General features: G+C 43.1%; 1 protein-coding gene and 1 non-coding gene across 6 annotated transcripts in view; one reads left to right on the forward strand and one right to left on the reverse strand.

The window, feature by feature from the left end:
- The window catches only part of SETD3 (SET domain containing 3, actin histidine methyltransferase), an 85,264-nt gene that overhangs the window by 21,763 nt on the left and 38,517 nt on the right, over window positions 1-24,984 (forward strand). For all 5 annotated transcript variants that reach the window (XR_004028029.1, XR_004028030.1, XM_030804060.1 and 2 more), the window contains exons 5-6: window positions 81-153; window positions 733-989. Coding sequence is in view for 3 of the 5 variants with exons in the window: in XM_030804060.1 (XP_030659920.1) it covers window positions 81-153; window positions 733-989 (330 nt within the window). In the remaining 2 variants the exon portion in view is untranslated. The remainder of the gene's footprint in view (window positions 1-80; window positions 154-732; window positions 990-24,984) is intronic.
- On the reverse strand, window positions 15,079-15,185 carry LOC115832745. Its single transcript, XR_004028243.1, has one exon. It is a non-coding gene; the product is annotated as a U6 spliceosomal RNA (small nuclear RNA).

Here is a 24,984-nt window from a genome sequence, read left to right on the forward strand (position 1 = left end):
GATTGGATTTCTGACCGTAGGTATAGTTGGATTGAAGACTACCGTGTTTTGATGATTCTCCTATTATTTGTTTTCCCTAGGCAGAAGAATTGTTTTTATGGGTTCCACGAAAATTACTAATGACTGTTGAATCTGCTAAAAATTCAGTGTTGGGTGAGAATAATTTCTGACTCTTCAAGGCAAAGTACAAATGACAAAAATATGTAAAATTCCATTTTGTGGCACTAAGGATCATACTTGGTTTTTCTCAACTGGCAAAATATTCCCTCAAATATGCATTGTTTTTCATTTAATGTTATAAAAAAGATGCACATGACCTTTATTTATTATTATTATTATTATTATTATTTTTGAGATAGGGTCTCGCTTTGTCTCCTAGGCTGGAGTACAGTGGCACCACGATAGCTCACTACAGCTTTGATCTCCCAGGCTCAAGTGATTCTCCCACAGGTGTGCACCACTACACCTGGCTAATTTTTTTTTTTTTTTTTTTTAGAGACGGGGTTTCGCTCTATTGCCCAGGCTGGTCTCAAACTCCTGAGCTCAAGCAACCCTCCCACCTTGACCTCCCAAAGTGCTAGGATTACAGGTGTGAGCCACTGCGCCCAGCCTGTACCTGACTTTAAATGTTACAAGACCTTTTAGTTTTTCTGTAATTTGTAAGCGTATATTTAAATGAAGTTTTTAAGAAGTTTGTGGAACTTAACGCTGTTAACTTCTGGGTTAATTCAGGGCCCTTATATTCTCAAGACCGAATCCTTCAAGCCATGGGAAACATCGCACTGGCCTTTCATTTGCTGTGTGAGCGAGCCAGCCCTAACTCCTTCTGGCAGCCCTACATTCAAACCCTCCCCAGTGAATATGACACTCCTCTCTACTTTGAAGAAGATGAAGTTCGGTATCTTCAGTCCACACAAGCTATACATGATGTCTTCAGCCAGTATAAAAACACAGCTCGACAGTATGCCTACTTCTATAAAGTCATCCAGGTGAGCAGCTGTTTGCAATTTAAGTATATATTTCATAGCGTGGGGAGGAAAGAGGAATTGAGTCCATAAATATTCCATTTGACGTCTTATTAAGGATACTTAAACATTTTAAATTGAAAATATAAAATACATTTCATTGTTTGTTTTTACAGAAATATCAGTGAAATGTGGTTACATACATATATCTGATTTCATCAGTGTGTAGTGTTAATACAAGCAGCAGTTGTTCCTGAGTTATTGAAATCACTGTTTTTTTGTAAACAAAAGATCACAATGAAATTTTAAAAGCCATAAAGCATATCTAATGCAATAAGTTATTCTGTGTATAAATTTTTCAAGAAAATGAATGCTAATTTTTTTCTATATATGTTATTGTGAAATACTGACAGTTAATTTAGCAAATTATAACATTTACGTTTTTCAGCATGTACTGTGTATTAATTTTAATTTGTTTTCAGTAAAAGTTTCTCATAGAAATCTCTATAAGGCCCCAAGTATTTGAATTACCTGTGACGACACCTTTCTGTATTTTGGTGCTGTGGCCACTGTTATCTTTCATTTGCAGTTGAACAGCAGTCAGAAGGAATAGGGCCAGTGCCACAGTCCCCACCAGGACTGAGAGGTGGCATGGCTCCTTCTCCTGACTCTGCACAATCTGAATCACTCAAGAGTCAGCTCCTGGGCTGTTGTTCTTGAGATACGACAAGTGGGCAAGTGAACTAATTGCTCGGTTTCCTTGTCTTTGGGCGGTGTGACAACCTGAATTAGGTTTGATTTGGTTGTTCCTTAAATGGTCTATCCTTGCTATGTTTTATTTGCAAGAAGTGGTAACCTCATTTCATTGCTTCAGGTGATACTGCTTTCCATTTATTATTTTCACTTTGTAGCATGCTTACTACACAAGAATGTTACACTCAGTTACATCTCCTCCTCCAGCAAACACTTCAAATATGTCAAAAATTATATATGACTGTTGTCTTCACGTGGAAATCAATCACTTGGTTTTTCTAAACTTTAAACTTTAGGAAGTCATTAGGAATGGTCATACGGTATGTATATAGCTTTTATTTCAAGTTGGCTTAATTTAAAAACTATTGATGAAGCCAAATCAAAACTTTGCTTCTTCATATAGTGTGCACCTGCATTCCTGCAGCCTAAGGTTGGTTTGGCTCTTCATGACCTGGAAGGGTTATACTTTTATTCTTAGTTCTCAATGGTATATCTTTCGTGACTAAAGGTTAAGCTGACGTTAGTAGGTCTAAGTATTTGTCATTTTCTCTTAGTGGACAATGAGCTACAAGCTGGCTCTTTTTACTAATGTGCCTCTAGTTTGCAAACACTGGTAGCCTGCTCTGAGAGGACTCTCTTCTGTTGGCAGGTTGGAGGGTCTAGGATGATGGCAGGTCTTCTAATAACCGGCTTGGTGTGAATGAGCTTTGGCTGTTTCGTTGTATTAACTGGTCTGTTTACTTTGGTATTAACTAAGTAGTGCAGCTTTGCTTCAAAATTTGATGAGATTTTCAATGGCTGTGAGTCACTAAAATACTCTGTTCATATAGATGGAACCATTTTTTGTCAACTTGTTTAAGAGCCAGGTCTCTTCATAACCCCCTGAAATAAACTGCCTTAGATGATGCTGAGATGCTAAGGGGATTAAATTATACCACCTTCTATGTAGTAAACGGTGTCATTGTAAACATCTCAGGAATTAGAGAACATTCTAAAAGTAAACTCTTAATTGAGAAGTTTTCCCAAGAGTAATAAAATTCCTACATGACTAATAAGAATAATTTGTATAATTTATAACGAATACAAATATCCTTTTTAAAAACAACATTCTTAGAGCATTAATGTTTTTAAAGGAATTATTCCTCTTTACTGAAAAATTTAGTCAACCACTATCAAATATGGAACATACAAATGTAAAATTACCAGGTAATCAAAGTCTGCATAGTTGATTATATTTTTTTGCAATTAAGTCAGTCTGAATATTTGAAAAAAGTAGAAATCAAACTGGTTACTTTTCTGTCAAAAGTATGAAACTGAGGAGAGCAAAATGTGTCTGGTCACACATGTAAGTTCTTTTATTTTATATCAGACTTTTTTTTTTCCTTTTGTGAGACAGGGTCTTGCTGTGTCACCCAGGCTAGAGTGTAGTGGCATGATGATGGCTCACTGCACCCTCGACCTCCGGGCTCAAGCGATCCTCCCACCTCAGCCTCCCCAGTAGCTGGGACTACAGGCATGTGCCACCATGCCTGGCTAATTTTTTGTATTTTTTTGTAGAGATGGAGTTTCGCCATGTTGGTGAGGCTGGTCTTGAACTCCTAGAGTCAAGTGATCTGCCCGCCTTGTCCTCCCAAAGTGCTGGGATTACAGGCATGAACCGCCTCACTCAGCCTGAAGACGTTTTTTATTGTTGAATTGGGAGTGTGGGGTACCACTGGCATCTAGGCATTTTCCAGCCCCAAATGTCAGAAGTGCTGAGGCTGAGAAACCCTGCTTTGTATTTATATACAGAACAAAGCACCTCAGATACCTATACGATTTAGAAAATCACAGTCCTTCCCGCCTAATGATTGGAAGCCTGAGGCCTACCAATACTGGTTGTGAGTGACTTTCACCATTTTCTCAGAATGTCTTCTCGTTAGCTGATTCCAGATCGCTTCCTGGCTGTAACTGCATGCTGTGGTGAGGAGAAGGTATTTCAGAGCACTTATTTGGTCACTGGCATTTAACACATATCCCTTTTTTTTTTTTTTTTTTTTTTTGAGACGGAGTCTCGCTCTGTCGCCCAGGCTGGAGTGCAGTGGCGCAATCTCGGCTTACTGCAAGCTTCGCCTCCCGGGTTCACGCCATTCTCCTGCCTCAGCCTCTCCAAGTAGCTGGGACTACAGGCACCCGCCACCAGGCCTGGCTAATTTTTTTTTTTTGTATTTTTAGTAGAGACGGGGTTTCATCATGGTCTCGATCTCCTGACCTCGTGATCCGCCCGCCTCGGCCTCCCAAAGTGCTGGGATTACAAGTGTGAGCCACCGCGCCCGGCCCACATATCCCTTCTTTTTAAGAACCTACAAATAAAAGACCAGGTTTAGAGATACTTGACTTATTAAGGATACAAATACAGGGGAACAAACACTGAAAAAATGTAAACCTAAGATTCAGGTTATAAAATCATGCAGATTTGGAGTAAGTGGCTGAGTTGAGATCCTTGGCATTGCATGTTGAAAATGCAATACGCGTGATGGGGTGGGATCAGTTCTCCGTGTTAGCTGGAGGACTTCACAGGAAGGAGCATTTGAGTGATGGGAGGGAAGGAACCCTGGCCCCTGGGCCGAGCAGTCCTGACTGAGTGTGGTTAGGAAGAGTTGAAACAGCTGTGTCCACTGTCCAAGTGAGAGACGCTGTGGCTGCGTGGAAAGAGCACATGCTTTGTAGTAAGACAAATCTGTATTGTATAGCTCATTTGCTATTTACATATAATTTGGAATTAGTTGCTTTACTTCTCTGAGTTTGTTTCCCAGTCTGTAAGATAAAAATATGAAGACCTGTTTTTTCGTGTGACCATTGTCAGCCCAAGTTGGATTGTTTATCAAAGCAACTAGCCTGGTGCCAGGCTATAGCACCTGTGGTTAATAGGAGTCAGTTTCCTCTGGGAAACTGTGGAAATGGTGGGGTGAAGCTCCCTCAGCAAGTGCAGTGTGGTAACTGAGAGGGCGGGCTCTGGAGCCAGCCTGCTAGGGCTGAAATCCCTGCAGCACCACTTAGAACTGTGCCATTTTGGGCCGGTCTCCGTGCCTTCCTTCCCGTATCTGTAAAGGGGGCTAATGGAGTGCCTGACTCCCAGGGTTGCTGAGCGAGCAGAGTGAGTCGATCCATGTGAGGCCCTTAGTACTGTGCCTAGCATGCAGTGCTCATTGTAGAAATGCTCTGTTTATGCTATTACCATTTCGTGTTTGACTCTCAGGCCATGTTATTTGGTTTTGTTTTGTTTTGTTTTAAATCACTTCTCCTTCTGTCCTTACAATATCTTATGTTAGTGTTTCTTAGTGTTTTCTACTAAAACAAAACTCCTGGTGGCCAAAAATAACATTCCTGCAAGTCTAGGGGCTAAACCCGTAGTGACTTGTCACAAGCTCAAAGTTGCTGTCAAGCCTGGGCAACCCATCTCTACAAAAAATTAGCCAGGTGTGGTGGCATCCACCTGTAGTCCCAGCTACTCGGGAGGCTGAAGTGGGAGGTTGACTTGAGCCTAAGAGGTCAAGGCTGCAGTGAGCTATGGTCACACCACTGCATTCCAGCTTGGGCAACAGAGCAAGATCCTGTCTAAAAAAAAAAAAATTGCTTCCAAGATTCATGTTTTTGTTGTTGGTTTTTGGACTTGTGTTTTTAAATCTTAAAAATTCATGCAAATGATAATGTTTGCTATTTTTAAAACCATGTTAAGTGACTTACCATCAAGTCAGATGAGTATTGCAGGAAAACAACCCTGCTTTCTCCTAAGACCTTGGGTTGTCTCACGCTCCAGTGTGAAAAGCACAGTCTTTACCTGTAGTAAGTGCCATTAAGCTGACCACGTGGGCAGTTCAGGTGTGGTTCTTTTTCAGAAGAAGAAAATGTGACAGTCACTTAACATTGGTAAAACTAAGTGGCTGAAGGGATCGTTACATATTGATAATACATAATAATGAGCTTTTTTTTTTTTTTTTTTTTGAGGTGGAGACTTGCTCTATCACCTAGGCTGGAGTGTGGTGGCATCATCTCAGCTCACTGCAACCTCCGCCTCCTGGGTTCAAGCAGTTCTCCTGCCTCAGCCTCCTGAGTAGCTGGGATAACAGGTGCCCGCCACCACGCCCAGCAAATTTTTTGTATTTTTAGTAGAGACAGGGCTTCACCATGTTGGCCAGGCTAGTCTCGAACTCCTGATCTCTGGTGATCTGCCCACCTCGGCCTCCCAAAGTGCTGGGATTACAGGCATGAGCCACCGCGCCCGGCCAATAATGAACTTCTGTAGAAAATTTCTAATGATTTAAAGTAAGTTCCTGTTGGAATAGGAGCTGTAAGCACCCTAGAATGAGGTGCACTGCTGTGACAGGAAGGAATAGGCTGTGGGCTAAGAGCTTTTGAATGAGGGTTCATGACAAAGCAAAACACATTTAAGCAAAAGTTATCTTTTTAAAAAACTGTCTTTTGAGTCTAGCTGTTTTTCTAGTTTTAGAATGTTCTCATCACTTCTAAAAGTCTTAAGTAATAAATTGGAGTGAACACAAATGTAAACATTGCATTGCTGTTGTTTTATAAGAGTGTCATATTTTCTCATCTCAGTACCAAACCATGTATCTTTCCCATGCTTTTCCAGGATCAGACGTTAGGCCTTTGCTCCTTTTAGTAGGTCACCTCATCAGTGCATTGTCACTCAGGGAGAGAGAGAGGATTATTACATCAGTTCCCAGTTCATATTCCATTACTGTGACCTGCTCTCAGTTTTTTCTTTTTTCGGCATTGAGGCTGTTAACCTTTTCCAGGGTCATGGGGACCCTCTCCCCAGAGAAATGAACTTGCAGATCATTTGGCAGGGTGCTCCGAATTCAAGAACCTCATTTGCAATTTTTATCTGTGATTTCCCATTTAAAATAGTTTTCTTGGGGGCCTGCACCAAACTCTGCATGTGAACTGAAACCTATCTTTTTCCCCGCCCCGATCTGCCTGCTGGCTCGGAGGTCTGCAGGCCATGGCTTGCAGCCCCTGTCTCTGGGTACTTCGGGAGTGACAGCAAGCACGATTCAGTTCTGTGCATCCCTGGTGGTGATTCTGGTTTTTGGGAGAGGAGCATGGAGAAGTGATAATAGTCCATGCAACCTTACAGCTTGCTTCAGGCTTTTAGGGTTTTTAATTCTAAAAGCACCAGTACTAACTTTGGTATTTATACATCTCTTCATGTCGATTTCTCTGTATTGCATTTTTTATTTATTGTTTTTCTCTCTTTGGTGGTGGTTGCCTGAAAACTAGAAAAATAATTTTCTGTGCTCTGTCCTCCCAGCAGATTTCCTTGATCCAGGACCTTTTAGTGTGGGCACTTAGTTCAGATCACCTTCTGTCGTTAACTTGCCTTTATAGTTTGTTTAAAACAAAAGTCTTGGGCCGGGCGCAGTGGCTCACGCCTGTAATCCCAACACTCTGGGAGGCCGAGGCGGGCAGATCACGAGTTCAAGAGTTTGAGACAAGCCTGGCCAACATGGTGAAACCTCGTCTCTACTGAGAATACAAAAATTAGCCGGGCATGGTGGAGTGTGACTGCAGTCCCAGCTACTTGGGAGGGTGAGGCAGGAGAATTGCTTGAACCGAGGAGGCAGAGGTTGCAGTGAGCTGAGATCATGCCACTGCACTCTAGCCTGGGCGACAGAGCAAGACTCCGTTTTGGGAAAAACAAACAAACAAACAAAAAACAAAGTCTTTCTGGGCCCCTGCTCTTCCTCATGTGTATGGTAGGGGCTTGGGCTTTACGAGTTTTGAGGAGTCCTTCCAGTTTTTACATTGTAAAATGTAAAACACCTGTATGAACACCTGAAGGCTACATACAGTATATGTCAAATATCTTCTTCTTGACATCTTCTTCATGAGATGTTTGACACACACTGTATGTATCCTTCAGGTGTTCAACAAATGATAGTGTGTAACCAGAAGCCTCAAGCGCCAGGAATTTTGAGAGCATTCGTTGTATTAAGATACAGCACCTGGGCCAGGTGTGGTGGCTCACGCCTGTATTCCCAACACTCTGGGAGTCTGAAGTGGGAGGATGGCTTGAGTTCAGGAGTTGGAGACCAGTCTGGGCAACATGGCAAAATCCTGTCTCTACTAAAAATACAAAAAATAGCTAGGCATGGTGGCGCACGCCTATAGTTCCAGCTACTTGGGAGGCTGAGGCAGGAGAATCACTTAAACACAGGAAGTTGAGGCTGCAGTGAGCCGTGATCACACCACTGCACTCCAACCCTAACCCTAATCCAGCGACAGAGCGATACCCTGTCTCAAAAAAAGAAAAAAAGAAAAAAGATACAGCACCTGCTGGTGAAACATCATACTGCAGCTTGATGGTTGAGGAATGTCTACCACCCAAACTCCAGAAGCTAAGTTTGGAAATTGTGGCTGAGCCAAAGGCTAGAAGAGGCTTGTATGAAATGGAGCTAAAATTTATGTCAGTTTGTGAAACAGAGGCCAGGGAAGAAGAGAGGGCTCATGGTGGAAGGCTGAACTTGGCATTTAAAACTGTTGCAACTTTAACCCTATAAAAATACTAACAGATCAGAACATACTAAAGTTCAGCTGTAAGTTCAGACTTTTGCATGGAAATGGATGACCAGTTTTGTGATAGAAATAAGTGGAAAAGTAGGGTTTGGCTTAAACCCTACTTTGAAGTACTATAATTGTGTGAAAGCAAAGTATATCCTATCAGATTTTACTTACCTTAACATAGTTGAATGATTAGCTCAGATGTTTTTCATCTATGCCAATGAAAAAGAAATTAATAGACCCTGTGAATGAACTGTTTATTTGATAATCAGTACCATGTAATGGGCCCGGTGCTGTGACGTGGGGCACCAGCTTGTCTGAAGATTAGCTTATCTTAGAGACATGTACATTTTTCTATGTTGTTGAGATTGAATGTAATGCTTTTTAAGTAAATGCAAGCATACAGGGTTTAACGGAATAGAGGCATATCTCTTAAATTGATTACTACTATTTTTCAGTTGATCTCCTCACTTAAGTGATTTGTCACACCTTACTTGGATTTCTTCTTTTGTGTTGATCCAACCATTTGAGAGGTGCAGGGGAAGGTATGGAGATGGAGAAACTCATATGTGTATCAACTGCCATGCATTTTGTTTCGAGGCAAGCATCATTGCAGCAGCCTCCCCCTTTTCCTGCCTTATGCTTCAGGATGGAGTAAGGCAATTTCAAGTTGGCCATCTTCCTCGAATAGGCAACTCCTACCTAGCCAGAGCTGAGTGGCAGAAGAGACAAGCAGCCATGTTCACAACTTACTGTTGCTGCAGCCTGTCTCTGAAAACAGGGCCCGCCAAGAGGCAGAGGAAGATGTCACTTTTGGTTCTTGGCATCCTGTGGCAGTTGTGGCTAAATACAAACATTTCCCGCTGTTCTACTTGTCTCTGACAGAGCTACACAAGAATAGCACAAGATGTGAATTTCCAGAGATGTATTTAGCCTATGTTTTCATAAAGCTCTCATCTACATTTAGAACTCTGATAATACATGAGGCCTTCAGGAATGTGTACCAAATTAGAGTGAAAACCTCTGGGCATCAGCTTAAAGATCCCAAGGCCCTGAAATTCACGGAAAGCGTTTAGACGCTCAGTAGCATACGCTGTATATAGCTACGTGTCCTTTAGCACTGTAAGGGAAAATACACATATGCTTTATATAACTTTGACTCCTCTGGTGGCATAGGTTGTATACAGGAGTGTCCCAGTTTATGCACAGATTGTATTCCAAATTGTCACTCTGAGTTGGCATGGGGCTCCTCTCCCTATTCAGCTTCTTCTATTCTGTTGGTTTCTCTTAAGTGTGAGGTATCACACCAGGGATAGGGACTAGTGTTTCTGGGGATATGAAGTTTGTTTGTTTGTTTTTTAACTTTTTATTTTGAAATAACTTTTGACTTACAAAACAGTTGCAAAATTTGTGCACAGAACTCCTGTGTACACTTCACCTAGCTTCACTTAAAGTTAACATCTTAGACAACGTTCAGTTTAATGATCTAAACCAGGAAGTCCACCTTGGTACAGTACCATTAACTGATCTGCAGACCTTATTTGAATTTCACCAGTTGTCCTGGCATTAATGCCCTTTTTTCCCTTCCAGAATCCCATATTGCATTTAGTTGTCGAATCTTCTCAAATCACTTCCAGCCTGGGATAGTTCCTTGGTCTCTCCTTGTCTTTCATGACCCCGGCACTTTTGAAGAATACTGCTGGCCTGGCCGGTTACTTTGTAGAGGTCCCTCAATATGCATTTGTTGGATATTTTATCATGTGTAGACTGAAATTATGCATTTTGTGCAAGAATACCATGGAAGTAAAGTGTGTTCTTCTCAGGGAATACATGAATCAATATGTCTTTTTGGTTTTTCCATCAGAAGTTACTGTTTTTCTGTTATAATTAATGAATACCTTATAGAAAGATACTTTGAGACTATGCAAATATCCTGTTTCTCACCATCCTTTCACCCACTGGTTTTTGTATCTATCATGATTTTTGTCTGTAATAGTTACTACTGTAGTGTTTGCCAAGTGGTGATTTTCTGTCTCTGTTATTTCTTCTACATGCATTCATTGGAATTTTACTAAAAGGAAGAGCTGTCCCTTCTTCCACATTTATTTACTTATTCAGCTGTTCATATCAGTATGATATGGATATTTATTTTATTTGATAGACTATGTAATCCATTACTGTATATTTGATACAAAAATTGTTTTAGATGGCTCTTCATGTAAAGATACCTGATTTCCTTGTCACTTATAATTTGAGAGTATGTGTCTTGTGCAGTTTTTGCATGGATTACTTAATAAAAAATTGCTGAAATTGATGCATAACACAGCAGATCATTTATAAAATTCACTTGGCCTCAGAGTTCAAAGGGTGGCTGTGGCCACTGCTTCCCACGTGCCATTTTCCTGACCTCAGTTTCACTTAAATGTTTCCCTAGAAGCAAACATGTTCCATATGTGACATTTTTGGTTCTCAGTCAACTTCATGGTAACATTACATCTGCTGACTGAGGGGTATAAGCTACAAATGGAGGAGGGACGGAATAGAGTCAAAGATGATGGTGAGGGTACAAGGCGGTCAGTTTCATAGGCTGGAGGTGTTGAGGTTGATGAGCCGTGAATCTAGATTTAATCCTTGCATTCTGTGGTCATGGGAACTGGGTAGATACTATGGGGCATAGAAGGGAAAGAATGATGTCTGTTTTCAGGTTGTTCATCTGGATTGGCTGGAGGACTTTTCCAGTGAGGTAAGTAGCATTCTTCACAGTGTGCCCCTGGAACTGTTCTGTCGGAGTGGCTCTTTTCCACGTCATAGGAAACCCGTGGCTGCAGATGGAAGACACTGCGTGAGAAGGGGGCTGAAGCTGTGCTGAGAGCTGCAGACGACGCTTCTGTCACTGCCACTGTAACGAGGACAGTGGATTCAGTGAGAGTGACTCTCCCTGGTGCAGTGTCGGCTCTCTTCTCAGGCTTTGATCCTTACCCGGTGAGGGAGTTTGAGTCCTCATTTTTCAAACGGGGAATGGGAGAAGTTGAGCAGCCTGCCAGAGGCCTGTGGTACCTGCACCCTGGAACTGGACTCCAAGCAGGTCTGTTAGACACAAAGCCTGTGCTCCTAGCCGCAGGGGCTCACCAAACCACTGTCTTAGTCTTTAAGGTCGTGTCTGGTCTTAATTTTGGGACAAAGAAATAGTCTCGTTTTAAGGGCAGAGCAATCTTGTTTAAAATCTCCTCTCTTGAGCTGGTATTTCACAGAAAGCTGGGTGTGGCCCTGCTGACTGAGGACTGTGGGCCTGTCAGTCCAGCCTGTGAGCTTGCTGGCAGTCTCTTCCAGCTCCCTAAAGAAGATCGCTCCAGCTCTTCGTTTTACTCTGTGTTAGGATTGAAAGATACTCGTTCTTAGAGGAAGTAATAAGCCTATTTGCTTTTTTTCCCCCAAGCTATGAGGAAGCTGGTTGTGCTCCATTTTTTTTAATTGTTATCCTTACAGGTTCAACTTATTTAATGATACAAAGACTGAAAAAACTAGGACTTAGGACATCAGTCCAGGCTTGCCTGTTCTCTGGAGAGTTGCCGGTGCCTTTATGAAGTTTGGTAGAGCCACTGGCTGTCTTGGTGAAATGCCCTGACCTGTGACCTTGCTTGTTCCTGATAGCTGACCTTGAGATTAATTTGTGTTCAATGTGTAAGCACTGCCTTCCTTGTGTCCTATTTAAGGTTTCCAATTTTGTGAATTACTCATTCTAAACACGTATCTCATTTTCATCATTTCCATAAATGAAAACTGTAGCTATGTCATTTAAAAAATCTGTGCTTTTAACTGTGTTCTTGTTTTGTAAATGTTATAGATCACATGGAAACTTCACCTTCTGTGAATTTAGTGTTCTTCATTTTTTCTATTTTGTCCAGCTTTAGTTCCAGTGGCTTTTCGGGGGCTGAAGAAATGAAATGGGCCGGGTGTGGTGGCTCACGCCTGTAATCCCAGCGCTTCGGGAGGCTGAGGTGGGCAGATCACCTAAGGTTGGGAGTTTGAGACCAGCCTGGCCAGCATGGTGAAACCCTGTCTCTACTAAAAAATACAAAAATTAGCTGGGTGTGGTGGCGTGCGCCTGTAGTCCCAGCTACTTGGGAGGCTGAGGCATGAGAATCGCTTGAACCCGGGAGGCAGAGTTGCAATGAGCCAAGATTGCACCACTGCACTCTAGCCTGGGCGACAGAGTGAGACTCTGTCTCAAAAAAAAAAAAAAAAAAAAAAAAAATGAAATGAAATGCTTTTTCTCTGTCCTTGGGGCTCTGCCTGGGGTCTTCTCGGTGGTGTGTGTCCCTGCCTTAGAGCCTGGGGGAAGGTGCCCCTAGCGTACACTGGTGCGTCCACCTGAGGTGGGTTTGAGTTCCCAGGCCAGACCCCAGCATCTGCATCCTGCCTTGGGGACTGGCAACACTTCTGCTCTGTCTTCCCTGCTGACCCTTCTCACTGGAAGCCCTCCTTTTAAACCATGGCCTTCCTCCTCTTCCTCATCTCTTTACCTGACTGCTGTCCTTGGCCCTTTTAGGAAAACTGTTGCTTTTGTCAGTCAGTTTGGGAGCTGATGTCCAGCACAGTGATGCACGTTGTCCCCAGCCTTCCACATAGGTGTTTGCATGGGAGTAGAGGCACCCATAGGGGCATGGAAAACAGACTTAAAGGGCAAACAGTTACCATGGAGTCCCAAGTGATATAATGTGGGGCTGGCATCCTAACCAAGGAAGTTTAGGTAATGCCCGCTATGGGCCGAGCACTGTAAGACTTTTCTTACTTTCTCTTCTTATATAAGGAGGTGTCTGGAACTATACCTTCCTAGAATAATCTGAGACAGAATTAACCAAATTAGAAGAAACCGCCAATACTAAGTCTAGGCTGTCATTGATAGTTTAATTTGTGTACTGGGGTCAGAATAGAGGCCAGAAATACAGGGCTTCCTCCTAAGACGGTGTTCCTTGGCGCCTCCAAATGCCAGTGGTGGGCTGAGGGCCCTGACAGAGGCTCCCTAACCCTCACCGTTCCTCCAGAGCTGGGCATTGTCCCCATTTTATAAGCGAGGAGGCAGGTGTAGGAACAGGAAAGCTCGCCAGAGCCACTGAGTAAGCCCAGTCAAGACGGAAGCTCAGACCTGTCTGACCCTAGACACAGTTTTTCCTGTCTCCTCTGTCTCCACAGGCCTGCCCCGTTATGTGATTACTTCTCTCCCCCACTCCAGTCCCAGCTTTACTTGTCCTGGGCCCTCCCTATGAGTCTGATCAATAAGAGCTTTGTGAAAATCCCTAGAAGTTTAAAAACAAAAAGAAACTTCAAGAAATTCCTTTTTGAAACCTGCTTTAAAACAAAACAAAACCTAAGATCTTCCGTGAGTAGATTCTCTATCCTCTGGGACAGGATTTTTAGACCTTGTTTTTGTTTTTAATCTGTATGATAGAAGAGGGAACCTGCTAATGTTTTTGAGGTGACCCTAAGTACCCTTATGAGAACACTTCCACATTACGCACATTTGTAATCGCTCACATTCGTTGTTATTGGTGTACCCACACTCTGGTGTCCCTGAAGAATTGTGCCGTTTTTGTAATTTCTTCTGCTCTAAATGGTTTAGACTGCAGCTATCCTGTGGCCACCGTTTGTAGCTATAATCTACTCTCAAGGAAGAAAACGGAGGTGATAAAAGCACAAAAAGGAGGAAGGGGTTAGAGGAACCTCCAGGACATCAGTTATTATTAATATGTAACTTTGAATCTGAGTCTGGGACCTCTCAGCAGCCCAGTGTGGAAGCACAGTTGTGACTTTTCACTCCTGCTGCATTTTAATATCAAGTGGATAGTAGATGGCTTAACTTTAGTTGAACTTGAGTGAATTTACAGTGAGTTGGTGAAATGATTGCCTTAACAGAAATGCTGGTGCTGATGGATCTTTGTAGACAGAGAGTGAGGGCATAGTATATTCTGTTGCCGTTAGTTTATAAGGTGCCATTGATGAGACCAAGTTCAGGTCCAGGCTCTCTGATTTGTTCGAATTTGAGAGCCTGAGTATTGGTGAGGCTTGGCTGCCAGTATTCATTTGGGATATTTGCCAAGGAGGATTAGATAGCTTTCTGCATTTGCGTCGCATATTACCTCTACCTGGAATTGATACGGCCTGAACACTGTTTTTGAATATTTTTTGCTTCATTTGAGTCCTTATGAGCTTGCAGCCCACTCCAGGTGGGCCATATCTTTTACCATCATGGCCTTTTTAAAAAAACTTTCCTTCTCTTATTTTTACATTTTTTCAAGATGGTTAAAAACATTTTCTTTAATTGACAAATGATAATTGTACATATTCATGACATACATCTTTTTTTTTTTTTTTTTTTTGAGACAAAGTCTAGCACTATTACCCAGGCTGGTGTGCAGTGGCTCAATCTCGGCTCACTGCAGCCTCCACCTTCCAGGCTCAAGCCATCTTCCCACATCATCGTGCACCAACATGCCCAGCTGATTTTTATATTTTTTTGTAGAGATGAGTTTTTGCCATGTTGCTCAGGCTGGTCTCAAATTCATGAGCTCAAGCGATCCGCCCACTTCGGCCTCCCAACGTGCAGGGATTACAGGTGTGAACCTGGCCCATTGGTGATGTTTTGATACATATAATGTGTAAGATCATATCAGGTGGATAATTAGCATATCCATCATCTCAGTTTTTCATTTCTTCTTGTCGGGAATGTTCAGTATCCTTGCTATCTGAAACTATAAAGTGTGTTAATGTTAACTATGGCCATCCTACAGTGCCATAGGACAAAAATGTGGAACTCTTCACTAGTTTGTGTGTCATCCTTGCGCAGGTGCCATGCTCATCTTCCCAGTATTATTCCAGTTTTAGTATATGTGCTGCCTAAGTGAGCACGGAAATTCATTTTAGCTGTAAGTTTGTGCTGGGCAGATTATCCAATAAAAGTGCCCTTGTAATCTAATAGTTCTGAAGTAGCCTTGTGAATGGCAGATCTCCTGACTGCCCTGTCTGTTCTGCACCCAGCCTTCCAGCTTTGCCTTTTCCACTAATGTTTTTGTGGGATGCAGTGGACCCCAGAAGAACAGTACCTCAGATTTCAAGCTTGTGACCCACTAGCTCAGCCTGGCCAGGTTAAATATTAGGTTCCCTGTAGAAAGGGTCTGTGAATGTCTGCCAACCAGGCTGCGTGGGAGCAAAGAAGGTGATGTCTGTGACAGGCCCAGCACTCGGACTGAGTCCTGCACTGATACAGGAGCTGTGTACTCAGCAGTGTAGTCCTGGCCTCCTTCCAGGAGTCATGGCCCTGCTCAAGATCTGATTTTGCAAGGCAGCCCTTTCCAGTGCGAGAAGACTATAGTTAGAAAGCCATTCCTTATATTGAGGCAAAATAGGCTTCCCTGTAACCTTCATCTTACAGTTTTGTTTCTGGTTTTTAGAGCAAGAGAGTCAATCTCATCTGCAGCATGAGAGTTCTTTTTACTCACCAGTGAAGTATTTATAACCTCTGTCAGGCACCTGCTTGGAATTACAGGTTTACACAATTAATCAGAATAAATCCTGTCTTCCAAAGCTTACATTCTAATCATATATAAATCAGTAAAAAGTGATGTCAGGACACAGATTAAAAACAAAATCATGGGGCCGGGCACAGTGGCTCACGCCTGTAATCCCAGCACTTTGGGAGGCCAAGGTGGGCGGATCACTTGAGGTCAGGAGTTTGAGACTAGCCTGGCCAACATGGTGAAACCCCATCTCTACTAAAAATGCAAAAATCACCCAGGCGTGGTGCATGCGCCTGTAATCGCAGCTACGTGAGAGGTTGAGGCAGGAGAATTGCTTGAACCCGGGAGGCGGAGGTTTGAACTGAGATCGCGCCACTGCACTCCAGCCTGGGCGACAGAGTGACACTCCGTCTCAAAAAAAAAAAAAAAAAAGGGAGTTCAGAGAAGGAAGATTGCTTTATGGAGAAATTTGAGGAGGTTTTATTTTTGTTTTTAAAGGGAAAAGTGGCATTTGGAGAAAATGATCATGATGTAAAAACCCACATTTGTTTAGATCCTTATAAAATGTGTTCATGTCCAGCTTCACAGCTCGCCATCACAATAACCTTGTAATATAGGTGTGTAACTCTCCCTATCAGAAGATAAGAAAATGAGACTCAAAGGGGCGGCTTGGCCAAGGCAAATGGGGTCTGTGCCACAACATCAGTGCCCCTGTCCATGTCAGGGTGTGTGGTTGGTGGGTGTTCTTTGGGCCGCTGTTCCAGTGTCTTAGAGATGTGCCTGGGTATTCGCTCCCCTCTTACCTGGCAGTCAGTACCTGTCAGCACGTACATTTGACTCTTGAACAGCATGGGGCAGTGATGCTGACCCCACCCCATGCAGTTGAAATCTATGTAACTTCTAACTCCCCAAAACTTAGCTACTAATAAGTACTGTTGACCAGAGGCCTTACCAGTAACGCAAACAGTTGATTAACACATATGTTGTCTGCTAAATGTATTATATACTGTATTACAATAAAGTAAGCTGGAGAAAAGAAAACATTATTAAGAAAATCATAAGGAAGAGAAAATACATTTCCTGTTCATTAGTGGGAGTGGGTTATCATCAAGGTCTTCATCTTTGTCATTGTCACATTGAGTAAGAGGAGAAGGAGGAGAAGGGTGGGTCTTGCTGTCTCAGGAGTGGCAGATCTGGAAGAAAATCTATGTATAAGTGGACCCACTCAGTTCACACCCGTGTGATTTGAGGGCCACTTGAATATTCCTTCATTTGTCTGTCTGTCTTCCCAACTTGAATATAAGCCCACTGAGGACAAGGACTTTGCTTTATTCTCATCTAGAATGTGCCCAACACAGAGATGGTGCTCTGTAATTGTCTTTCGAATGAATAAAACACTCAGTAGCCAAAACAGCAAACAACTAACATTTGATAAAACTCAGCCAGAAACTGTGTATTTAATTTCATTCTTTTAATAACCCAATGAGAAGGTATGATTACTTTTATTTTACTGAGGAACTGAGACTCCCCGAAGTTTGACAGCCAGGAAGTGGCTAGGTTGGGGCTGATTCAGATCTGATGCAGAGCTGGTGTGCTCAGTCAGTGTGCTGTGTCCTCCACGGCCGCTTCATAGTCAGAATTCATGCCGTGGGCGTCTGCGCACCAGAGGTCATGAGTTTTGGTGTGGAGAGATTGGGACTGTTTAAAATGCCTGGGGGCTTTCTTACCATGATTTCTCTCACTTTAGATACATTTTCCTTAGCCACAACTCCATCACCCGGTCCTGGCCACTCTTCTTTCTTCCAAAGGGTCCCTGTGCTCTTGACCTCCTCAATGTAGCTCCACCAAGGGGCTCTTTTTGGAATATAAATAGTAGTCCATGTCTCCCCACTGACCTTTCCTTACACTTAGAACAAACAGAGGGCTCGGCTGCCCAGATGGCCCTGCCCCTGCTGCGGCCTCATCAGGGGCCTCTTCCTCCCTCACTGCAGTCCACTCCCTCTGGCGGTGATGAGGGCCCAGGACTCGCCAGCCTCTTCTCCTCAGGACTTTGCTGTGGACCCCCTTCCTGCCTGCCGCAGGCTTCCCTGGGTTCTTCTAGCCTCGGCATAGAGTCTCTTCTGACCGTGAAGACCCCCTGACGTCTGTGCTAGCGTGCTGTTTTGTCCTCTTGCAGATGTGTCGCTGCCTGTGATTGCTTTTGTGTTTGTCATCTGTCCCCTTCCCTGGAGTTTGAGCTTTACGAGTGGGGCCTTTCTCTCCTTGGGCACCACTGTGGCACTGCTGCCTGGCCTAGTGCCTGTCACACAGAAGGGCTCAAGCAGCACTGGTTGAATGGGGAACTGATTGCCTTGTTCTCCACGTGTAAGTCACGTGTGGCCAGGCTGTCTGAGGGCTGTGAGCCCTCTGTGCATACAGAAGCACTTGATTAGGTCCTGTGGTTCAGTCATAAGTGCTATAAGGAGATATAAAAGGAGTGAGGTCCAGCCCATCCGCCACACCCCACGCTGGGTCCCCACTGGGCTGGGGCCCTCACAGACAGACAACTTTTCCCAGTTTGTACAAAGGTCCCTCTTAGATACTTTTGTCCCTCTGTGACGGGTTTACCCCTACTGGGATGAATGCTAAACCTGAGAGGAGTCTGCAACAGCTTAGGTGAGGATTGCCGAGGGTGTGACAGCATACTGTCACTCTGCTCACAGGCCTCATTGGCCCTGAGCATCAGCGTTCCTGTCCTTTCTTTGTCTTCTGAGAGATGAATTCACAGTGAGGGAGGAATTTATCAGATCCTTAGCTTTTATTAGATTTAATCGAGCAGCTCTCCAGATAACTGGCCTGTGTTCTCTTGGGCTGTTGTATTTTTCTCTGTTTTTTTTTTTTTTTTTTAAGTGCTTTCTGTATTCTCCAAAAGATGGGGTGATGTGAAATATACTCCCACATCACTGTCAAGCCCCTTTTGTTCTTTTTTTTCTCACCCATTGTTCCCTACAAGGCCTCTTACCCCCTCCAGATTCTGAGAGCTCTCTTCAGATGCACCCTATGCCCTCTTTCTGCACCTTCTTACTGGCTCTGCTTTAAACGCACAAGCTTCCATTGCTACGTTCCACCCCTGAGTCCTCCAGCCAGGGCTCACTGACCTCAGTGAGACTTAGATTCATTCTCTGAGCTGTTCCAGTGAATCGCCCTCCCCTGCGCATGGTGTAGACACCGGAGGCTGTGTATATTGCTCCTGACCCTCTCCCCTACTGGCTCTACTGGAAATTACTGGGTATTTCCACTTCGCACGTGTAGTGAAATGCGATTATCGACAGTTCGAGCCTGAATTATGGTTTTGGAGAGCTGCTACTTTTAGGCCCACCTGTGTTGTTTAGTCCCTGAGCTTGGTCACGTGTTAATGATTTGAGTAATTTTGTCATTTTGCAAATCAACTTTATTCTTTCAGCTTAAAGGAAAAAGTGAGTTCTAAAAATTAGTAATAGAAAACATAGCATGGATACTGTGTTTATTTTTATTTACATTCCGTCTCATTGGGAAAAACATAGTAACATTCATATTCTTTTAAAAAGAAGTCAAATTACTACTTATTGAAAATATTTTCTGCTGGGCCTGGTGGTTCATGCCTATAATCCCAGCACTTTGGGAGGCCAGGGCAGGGAGATCACTTTAGCCCAGGAGTTCAAGACCAGCCTGGGTAACATGGTGAAACCCCAACATGGTGAAACCCTGTCTCTAAAAAAAAAAAAAAAAACAAAAAGATTACCTGAGCATGGTGACGTGTGCCTGTAGAGCTACTTAGCAGACTGAGGTGAGAGGATGGTTTGAGCCCAGGAGGTGATGGTTGCAGTGAGCCAAGATTGTGCCACCATACTCTAGCCTGGGTGACAAAGCCAGACCCTGTCTCAAAAAATAAATATTTATACAGATAAATACATATATGTATAAAAAATATAAATACATATAAATATATAAATATATATACTTACATATTTATATATTATATATAATATAAGTGTTTATATTTTTAATACATAAATATGTTTTATATATTTATATATAAATATATGTATTTCAGAATATATATGTAATGAGTTTTGCTGAATGCTTCTCCTGTGGTTCAGTCATAGGTGCTATAAGGAGATATAAAATCAACATGAGGTCCTTGCCTTCTAGAAGTTTATCATTGGAAATAGAAGGAAAACAAACAGGAAATGTTGATGAGCAAAAGTGGTAAACTGAGGCAGTGCTCTGCTGTCTGATCTCTGTGAAGCTTGGGGCAGTCAGGTGATACCTGAGTGGGGCTTGAAAGGCAAAGTTGTCTGGCTGGAGGAAATAGGTCAGCAGCAGTCTGGAGTTGGGGGTGAAAAGGGCATGTATGGAAGAGCTTGAGAAGAGCAGCCTTTGCCTCTCAGAGGGCACAGCCCTGGAGCTGAGAAGCCTGTTGTGGATTTCCAGCAGGAGCTGCTCCCATGAGTCTGTCGCCTGAATCTCCCAGGGGTGCCTGTAGCGCCTGTGGCTCCGGCCAAAGTTGGGATCAAGTGGCTGCTGCTTTAGCAGTTCTCTTTGTGTGATACCTGCTGAAGCTTGGATGCCCTGAGCCTCAGTTTCCATATTTACAATCTACCCTCTCTGACAGACTTGTGAATATAGCTGAGCTATAATGAATATAAATATGTTTTTTTAAGTACAATCATTCTTCTAATGTAATTAACCTGAAGCTGGATGTGAGCACCTTCCTATGATGTTGGAAAGCAAAGTCCCTGTATTGGATGTAAAAGGCAACAAGATGAAACAGAAAGGCTTGTTCACGGTGAGAGGGAGAGGACTAGGTCCTGAAGAGCCTCCAGCAAGCCTTGCCAGGTAGTTGGGATCTTATCCTGCAGGGGACACATGGTCAGACTGGCACTGGTTTGGTTGCTTGCTTAATGACAACCCCAGTGGCAGGGAGGTGGACAGTTTGGAGGCCATAAGACTACTTAGCCTGGTGAATCTGAGAAGTACTTACAGGTAGAATTGACAGGATCTGGTGACAAACTGGATGTGAAGAGTTTGGGAGATAAGGATGATCTTGAGGATTCTGGAATAAATTGGTTTTAAGTTTACCTTGCTCATAACATGACATTACTAACCTTTCTCTGTTTTGAAGCTTTATGGTCTTAGAAAGGAAATCTTCAATGCTAAATTCCTAGCTTATTCTAACTTATCTAAACCAGAGACACACCACAGATAATCTACTATGCTTTGCATCCGAGCTTTCAGTTCAGACAGGTTTATTTTATTCTTTGGAATATATATTTGAAATCTTTTGTATGCAAAAGTCAAGCCTGGAGCAAATTTGTATTCTTAAATTATAAGCTTGTGAAAGTGAAGGTTTTAATGGAAGTGCTCACCCAACCTTAACCGTAGTGACACACACATAGTAGCATGTCTGAACGAAAAGCTGTCAGAAAGAGCAGATTTCAGTTTAAATATATCAGTGATTTCAAGACCAGCTCTAATGAGTTTCAGAACCTTTGTGTCAGTCTCATGTTTTTTCCTTAAATGCTCTGAAATCATTTAAAATTAATAAGCCAGTTTTTATTTGATAGAGTTTACAACAGAAATGCTGCCATCGGCTTTGAAGTCCTTGTTCTTGTGTGGTCTTTAAAGTGAATTAGTGGCTGTGGTTTCTGGAACCAGAAGGAGGTTGGCTTCTCATTAATGGGCATGTAGACTGACCTGAGGGACTGCTTATGTACAGTTAACTGATATATAAATGCAGATACTGCATCAAGTGAATGTAGGTGATGTAGTGACAAAGGAAGAATTTCAGTTAATGTAGATGTGAAATGGAGTTTCTTGGAGTTACTGAAGCGTTGAGCCAAGTTACATTGAGGCTTTTGAAATGGTATTTCAAAACTGAAAGAGATTTATTGAGATGAATCAATCTTTCTATGTGTCACACACACACACACATATACACATACAGGCATGCACTCGCATCATGTCACACAGTCACACAGTCACACACAAGTCTCACTGATCTAGTGCCGTTTCTTTTTTGGCAGTTACCTGTAATCAAGCACCACTGACGTGTGAAGAACATCGTTAGGTGCTGGGATTGCAGAGAGGTGCTGGTGTAGTTTCCATTTGCAAGGAGCATTCAGTCTAGTGGAAAACCAAATGCAGTACATAATGTAATCACATTGAGGGGTTGGCAGAGTAGCCCAGAGGCAGGGAAAGCAGCAGAAAGAGTGGGAGTAGGGAAGACTTCACAGAGGTGGGACTGGTCACTGGCCCCTGAAGAGGACGTAGGAGTTTCCCTGGTGGAGGGTAGAGGGCACAGCATGGCCACGCAGTGGGACTGGAGTGTGGTGTGCACAGGGAGGTGGCAAGGTAGACATGCTGGAAGGGAGGGAACAGAACTCTTGAGGTAGCACTTTACTCAATGCCAGGATCCGCATTAACACAATTCCACCGAATCCTCTGCATGCCTGCGAGGTCTGGGTACTTCTGTTCTCATTTGACAGTGAGGAAATTGAGGCCTATTTGCTGGCCTGTCTCTTTCAGGACCTCAGTTCATACCTAGCTGGTGATAATCCCTGTACTTAATCTCATATCTAACTGAACTATCTTCTCTATCCACTGTACTGTGCTGACTTCATCTTGTAACCATGGGAGCTGGTCATTCATTCCATAAACATTTATTGAGACCTGCTCACCTACTGCTGATTTACATTTCCGCACAAGCTGTGGAAATGTTTTAAGCAGTGGATGGAGGTGCTCAGGAATCTTGCTAAAAGGGAAGGACTTAAACCGGTGCCGGCATGTAGTGAGAACCCAGGGAACACTTACTGGATAAAAAAATACAACTCCTGTGTGGGGCCACGAGTAGTAGTGACTATGTTGTTTGCAAGGTCAACACTTTTCAGCACAGTGCTAGATTTTTCTGGTGTGTGGGTAGGTACTTCCTTCTTGGAGAGGCTGCCGAGAGGAATTAAAAGCACCGTAAGAACATGACAGTGGACCGAAGCAAATTTGCATTAAGAAAAGGCCATTCCAAGCCAAACTCACTTACTTTTATTCTGAATTTAAGGAGGGCCGCTTAATCTCAGCATAACACTTATCCCCGTGCTGTAATAGAGACTGCTGTCTGAGCATGTCTGGGGAGTACTAGTGGATGGTGTCAGGCAGCAGTGAGGTGCTGGTGGCCATGTCTAGGCTCTGTCCGTGATCCTGTCTTGCCTAACACTTCTGTCAGGAATGCAGAAGACCCTGTTTCTGGATGATGGAAAACTGAGAAGGAAAGCTCTATGTAGACCAGGCTGTTCTTGATTTAGAAAACTATTTGACACAAGCTGTTCGATGAACTTTCCCGGGAGTCATTTGGAAGGCGGAAGTACGGTGGTGATCTGGTTAGGCTTTGTGTTTCCACCCATCTCATCTTGAATTGTAATCTCCAAAATTCCCATGATCACCACGTGTCAAGGGAGAGATCAAGCGGAGGCAGGTGAATCATGGAGGTGATTTCCCCCATGTTGTTCTTGTGATAGTGAGTGAGTTCTTACAAGATCTGATGGTTTTATAAGGGGCTCTTCCCCCTTTGTTTGGCACTTCTCCTTCCTGCTGCCTTGTGAAGAAGGTGCCTTGCTTCCCCTTCCTCTATGATTGTGAGTTTCCTGAGGTCTCCCCAACCATGCTGAACTGTGAGTCAGTTAAACCTCTTAGCTTTATAAACTACCCCATCTTGGACAGTTCTTTATCACAGTGTGAGAATGGACTAATACAGGTGGAAAGACTGATGACCAGACATTGGAGCCCTGGAGTTGTCTTCTCTCTGTCAGTTACTCACTTTGTGACCATAGCCAAGTCCCTCAAGCAATCTGAGCCTCAGTTTCCATACTTAGAAAAAAAAAAAGGTGGCGGGGGGGAACCTGCCTTCTTTCTCCTACAGGTGTGTGAAGCCAGGTGTGAAATGGAAGGAAAGATATTTCTAGATATAGAGGATTTTTACAAGTGCATGTTTTACAAATGGAGCTTCCTGTCATGGGCCTTTAGGGGTGCTGAAGAGGGGATTCTTGAACTAGATGTGAAAGACGTTGATGGCCCAGGTTAGTCCTTGCCAGTTCTGTGAACTATTGAGTAACTGTTACATTCAGGGCACTCGTGGGTGTTAAAGGCACCTACTTCAGCTCCGTTCTCTTGAATCCCTAGTTCACAAGCTATCGGGAAGTAAGACACATGGGGAGAAGCTAAATGTCAATAAAACACTTGAATAACAGCTGATCACAACAAAGGATTTTACCAGTCAGCATAGGATTAACTACCAAAATTCTAGGTAGAAATTGCCAAGAAAACTTGAGAGGCAGGAAAGAGTCAAATGATTTATGAGTTTACTACCTAAAAAAATATAGCTATACTTAAAAGACAATTAACGATAGCTTCCAAACATTGAGCATTATAAACTTTTAAAATAAGATTTATTCATAGTCTATGAATAAACATGGCAATATACATGGCAAATAACAGAAGAGGATAAAAATATGTACCTGGTGGTAAATGGTATCAGAGTAATAACAAATAGGCCTTTGACTACTTTGTTAATTATTTAAAATAGCCGGTATTAATAGAATAAAAATATAATTTTTTTAAAAGGCTGGGGCCAGTTAGTAACCTCCTATAGCAAAGATGAGCCAGTTTGGGGAGTTTTCTGTCAACTTTTAATTTTTTAAAAATTGAGATTTAACTTGTACATAATGAAGTACATGTATATTAAATGTAGGTTTTTTTTTTTTTTTTTTGAGACGGAGTTTTGCTCTTGTTGCCCAGGCTGGAGTGCAGTGGCATGATCTTGGCTCATCGCAACCTCTCCCTCCCGGGTTCAAGCAGTTCTCCTGCCTTAGCCTCCCAAGTAGCTGGGATTACAGGCTTGCGCCACCACACCCAGCCAGGTTAGTTTTTATACTCAAGTAGCACAACCAAGATCAAGACATGGAACATTTCTAGCAACCTAGAAAACTCCCTACTGTCCTTTCCCCGTCAGTCAGTGCCCCGCCCGTGTCAGGGGGAAGCACTCTTCTCATTCTAAGGCCTTTGGGTGCTTTGCCTCCTTGGGGTTTTTGCATTGGGGGAGCATGCAGTAGGGACTCCTTGGTCTCTGGCTTCTTTGGCTCAGTCTCTGGAATTCACCCATGTTGCTGTGTGTAGCTGTAGTT

This window comes from Nomascus leucogenys, chromosome 22a (genome assembly GCF_006542625.1).
Source record: "Nomascus leucogenys isolate Asia chromosome 22a, Asia_NLE_v1, whole genome shotgun sequence".
NCBI classification, from domain to species: Eukaryota; Metazoa; Chordata; class Mammalia; order Primates; family Hylobatidae; genus Nomascus; species Nomascus leucogenys.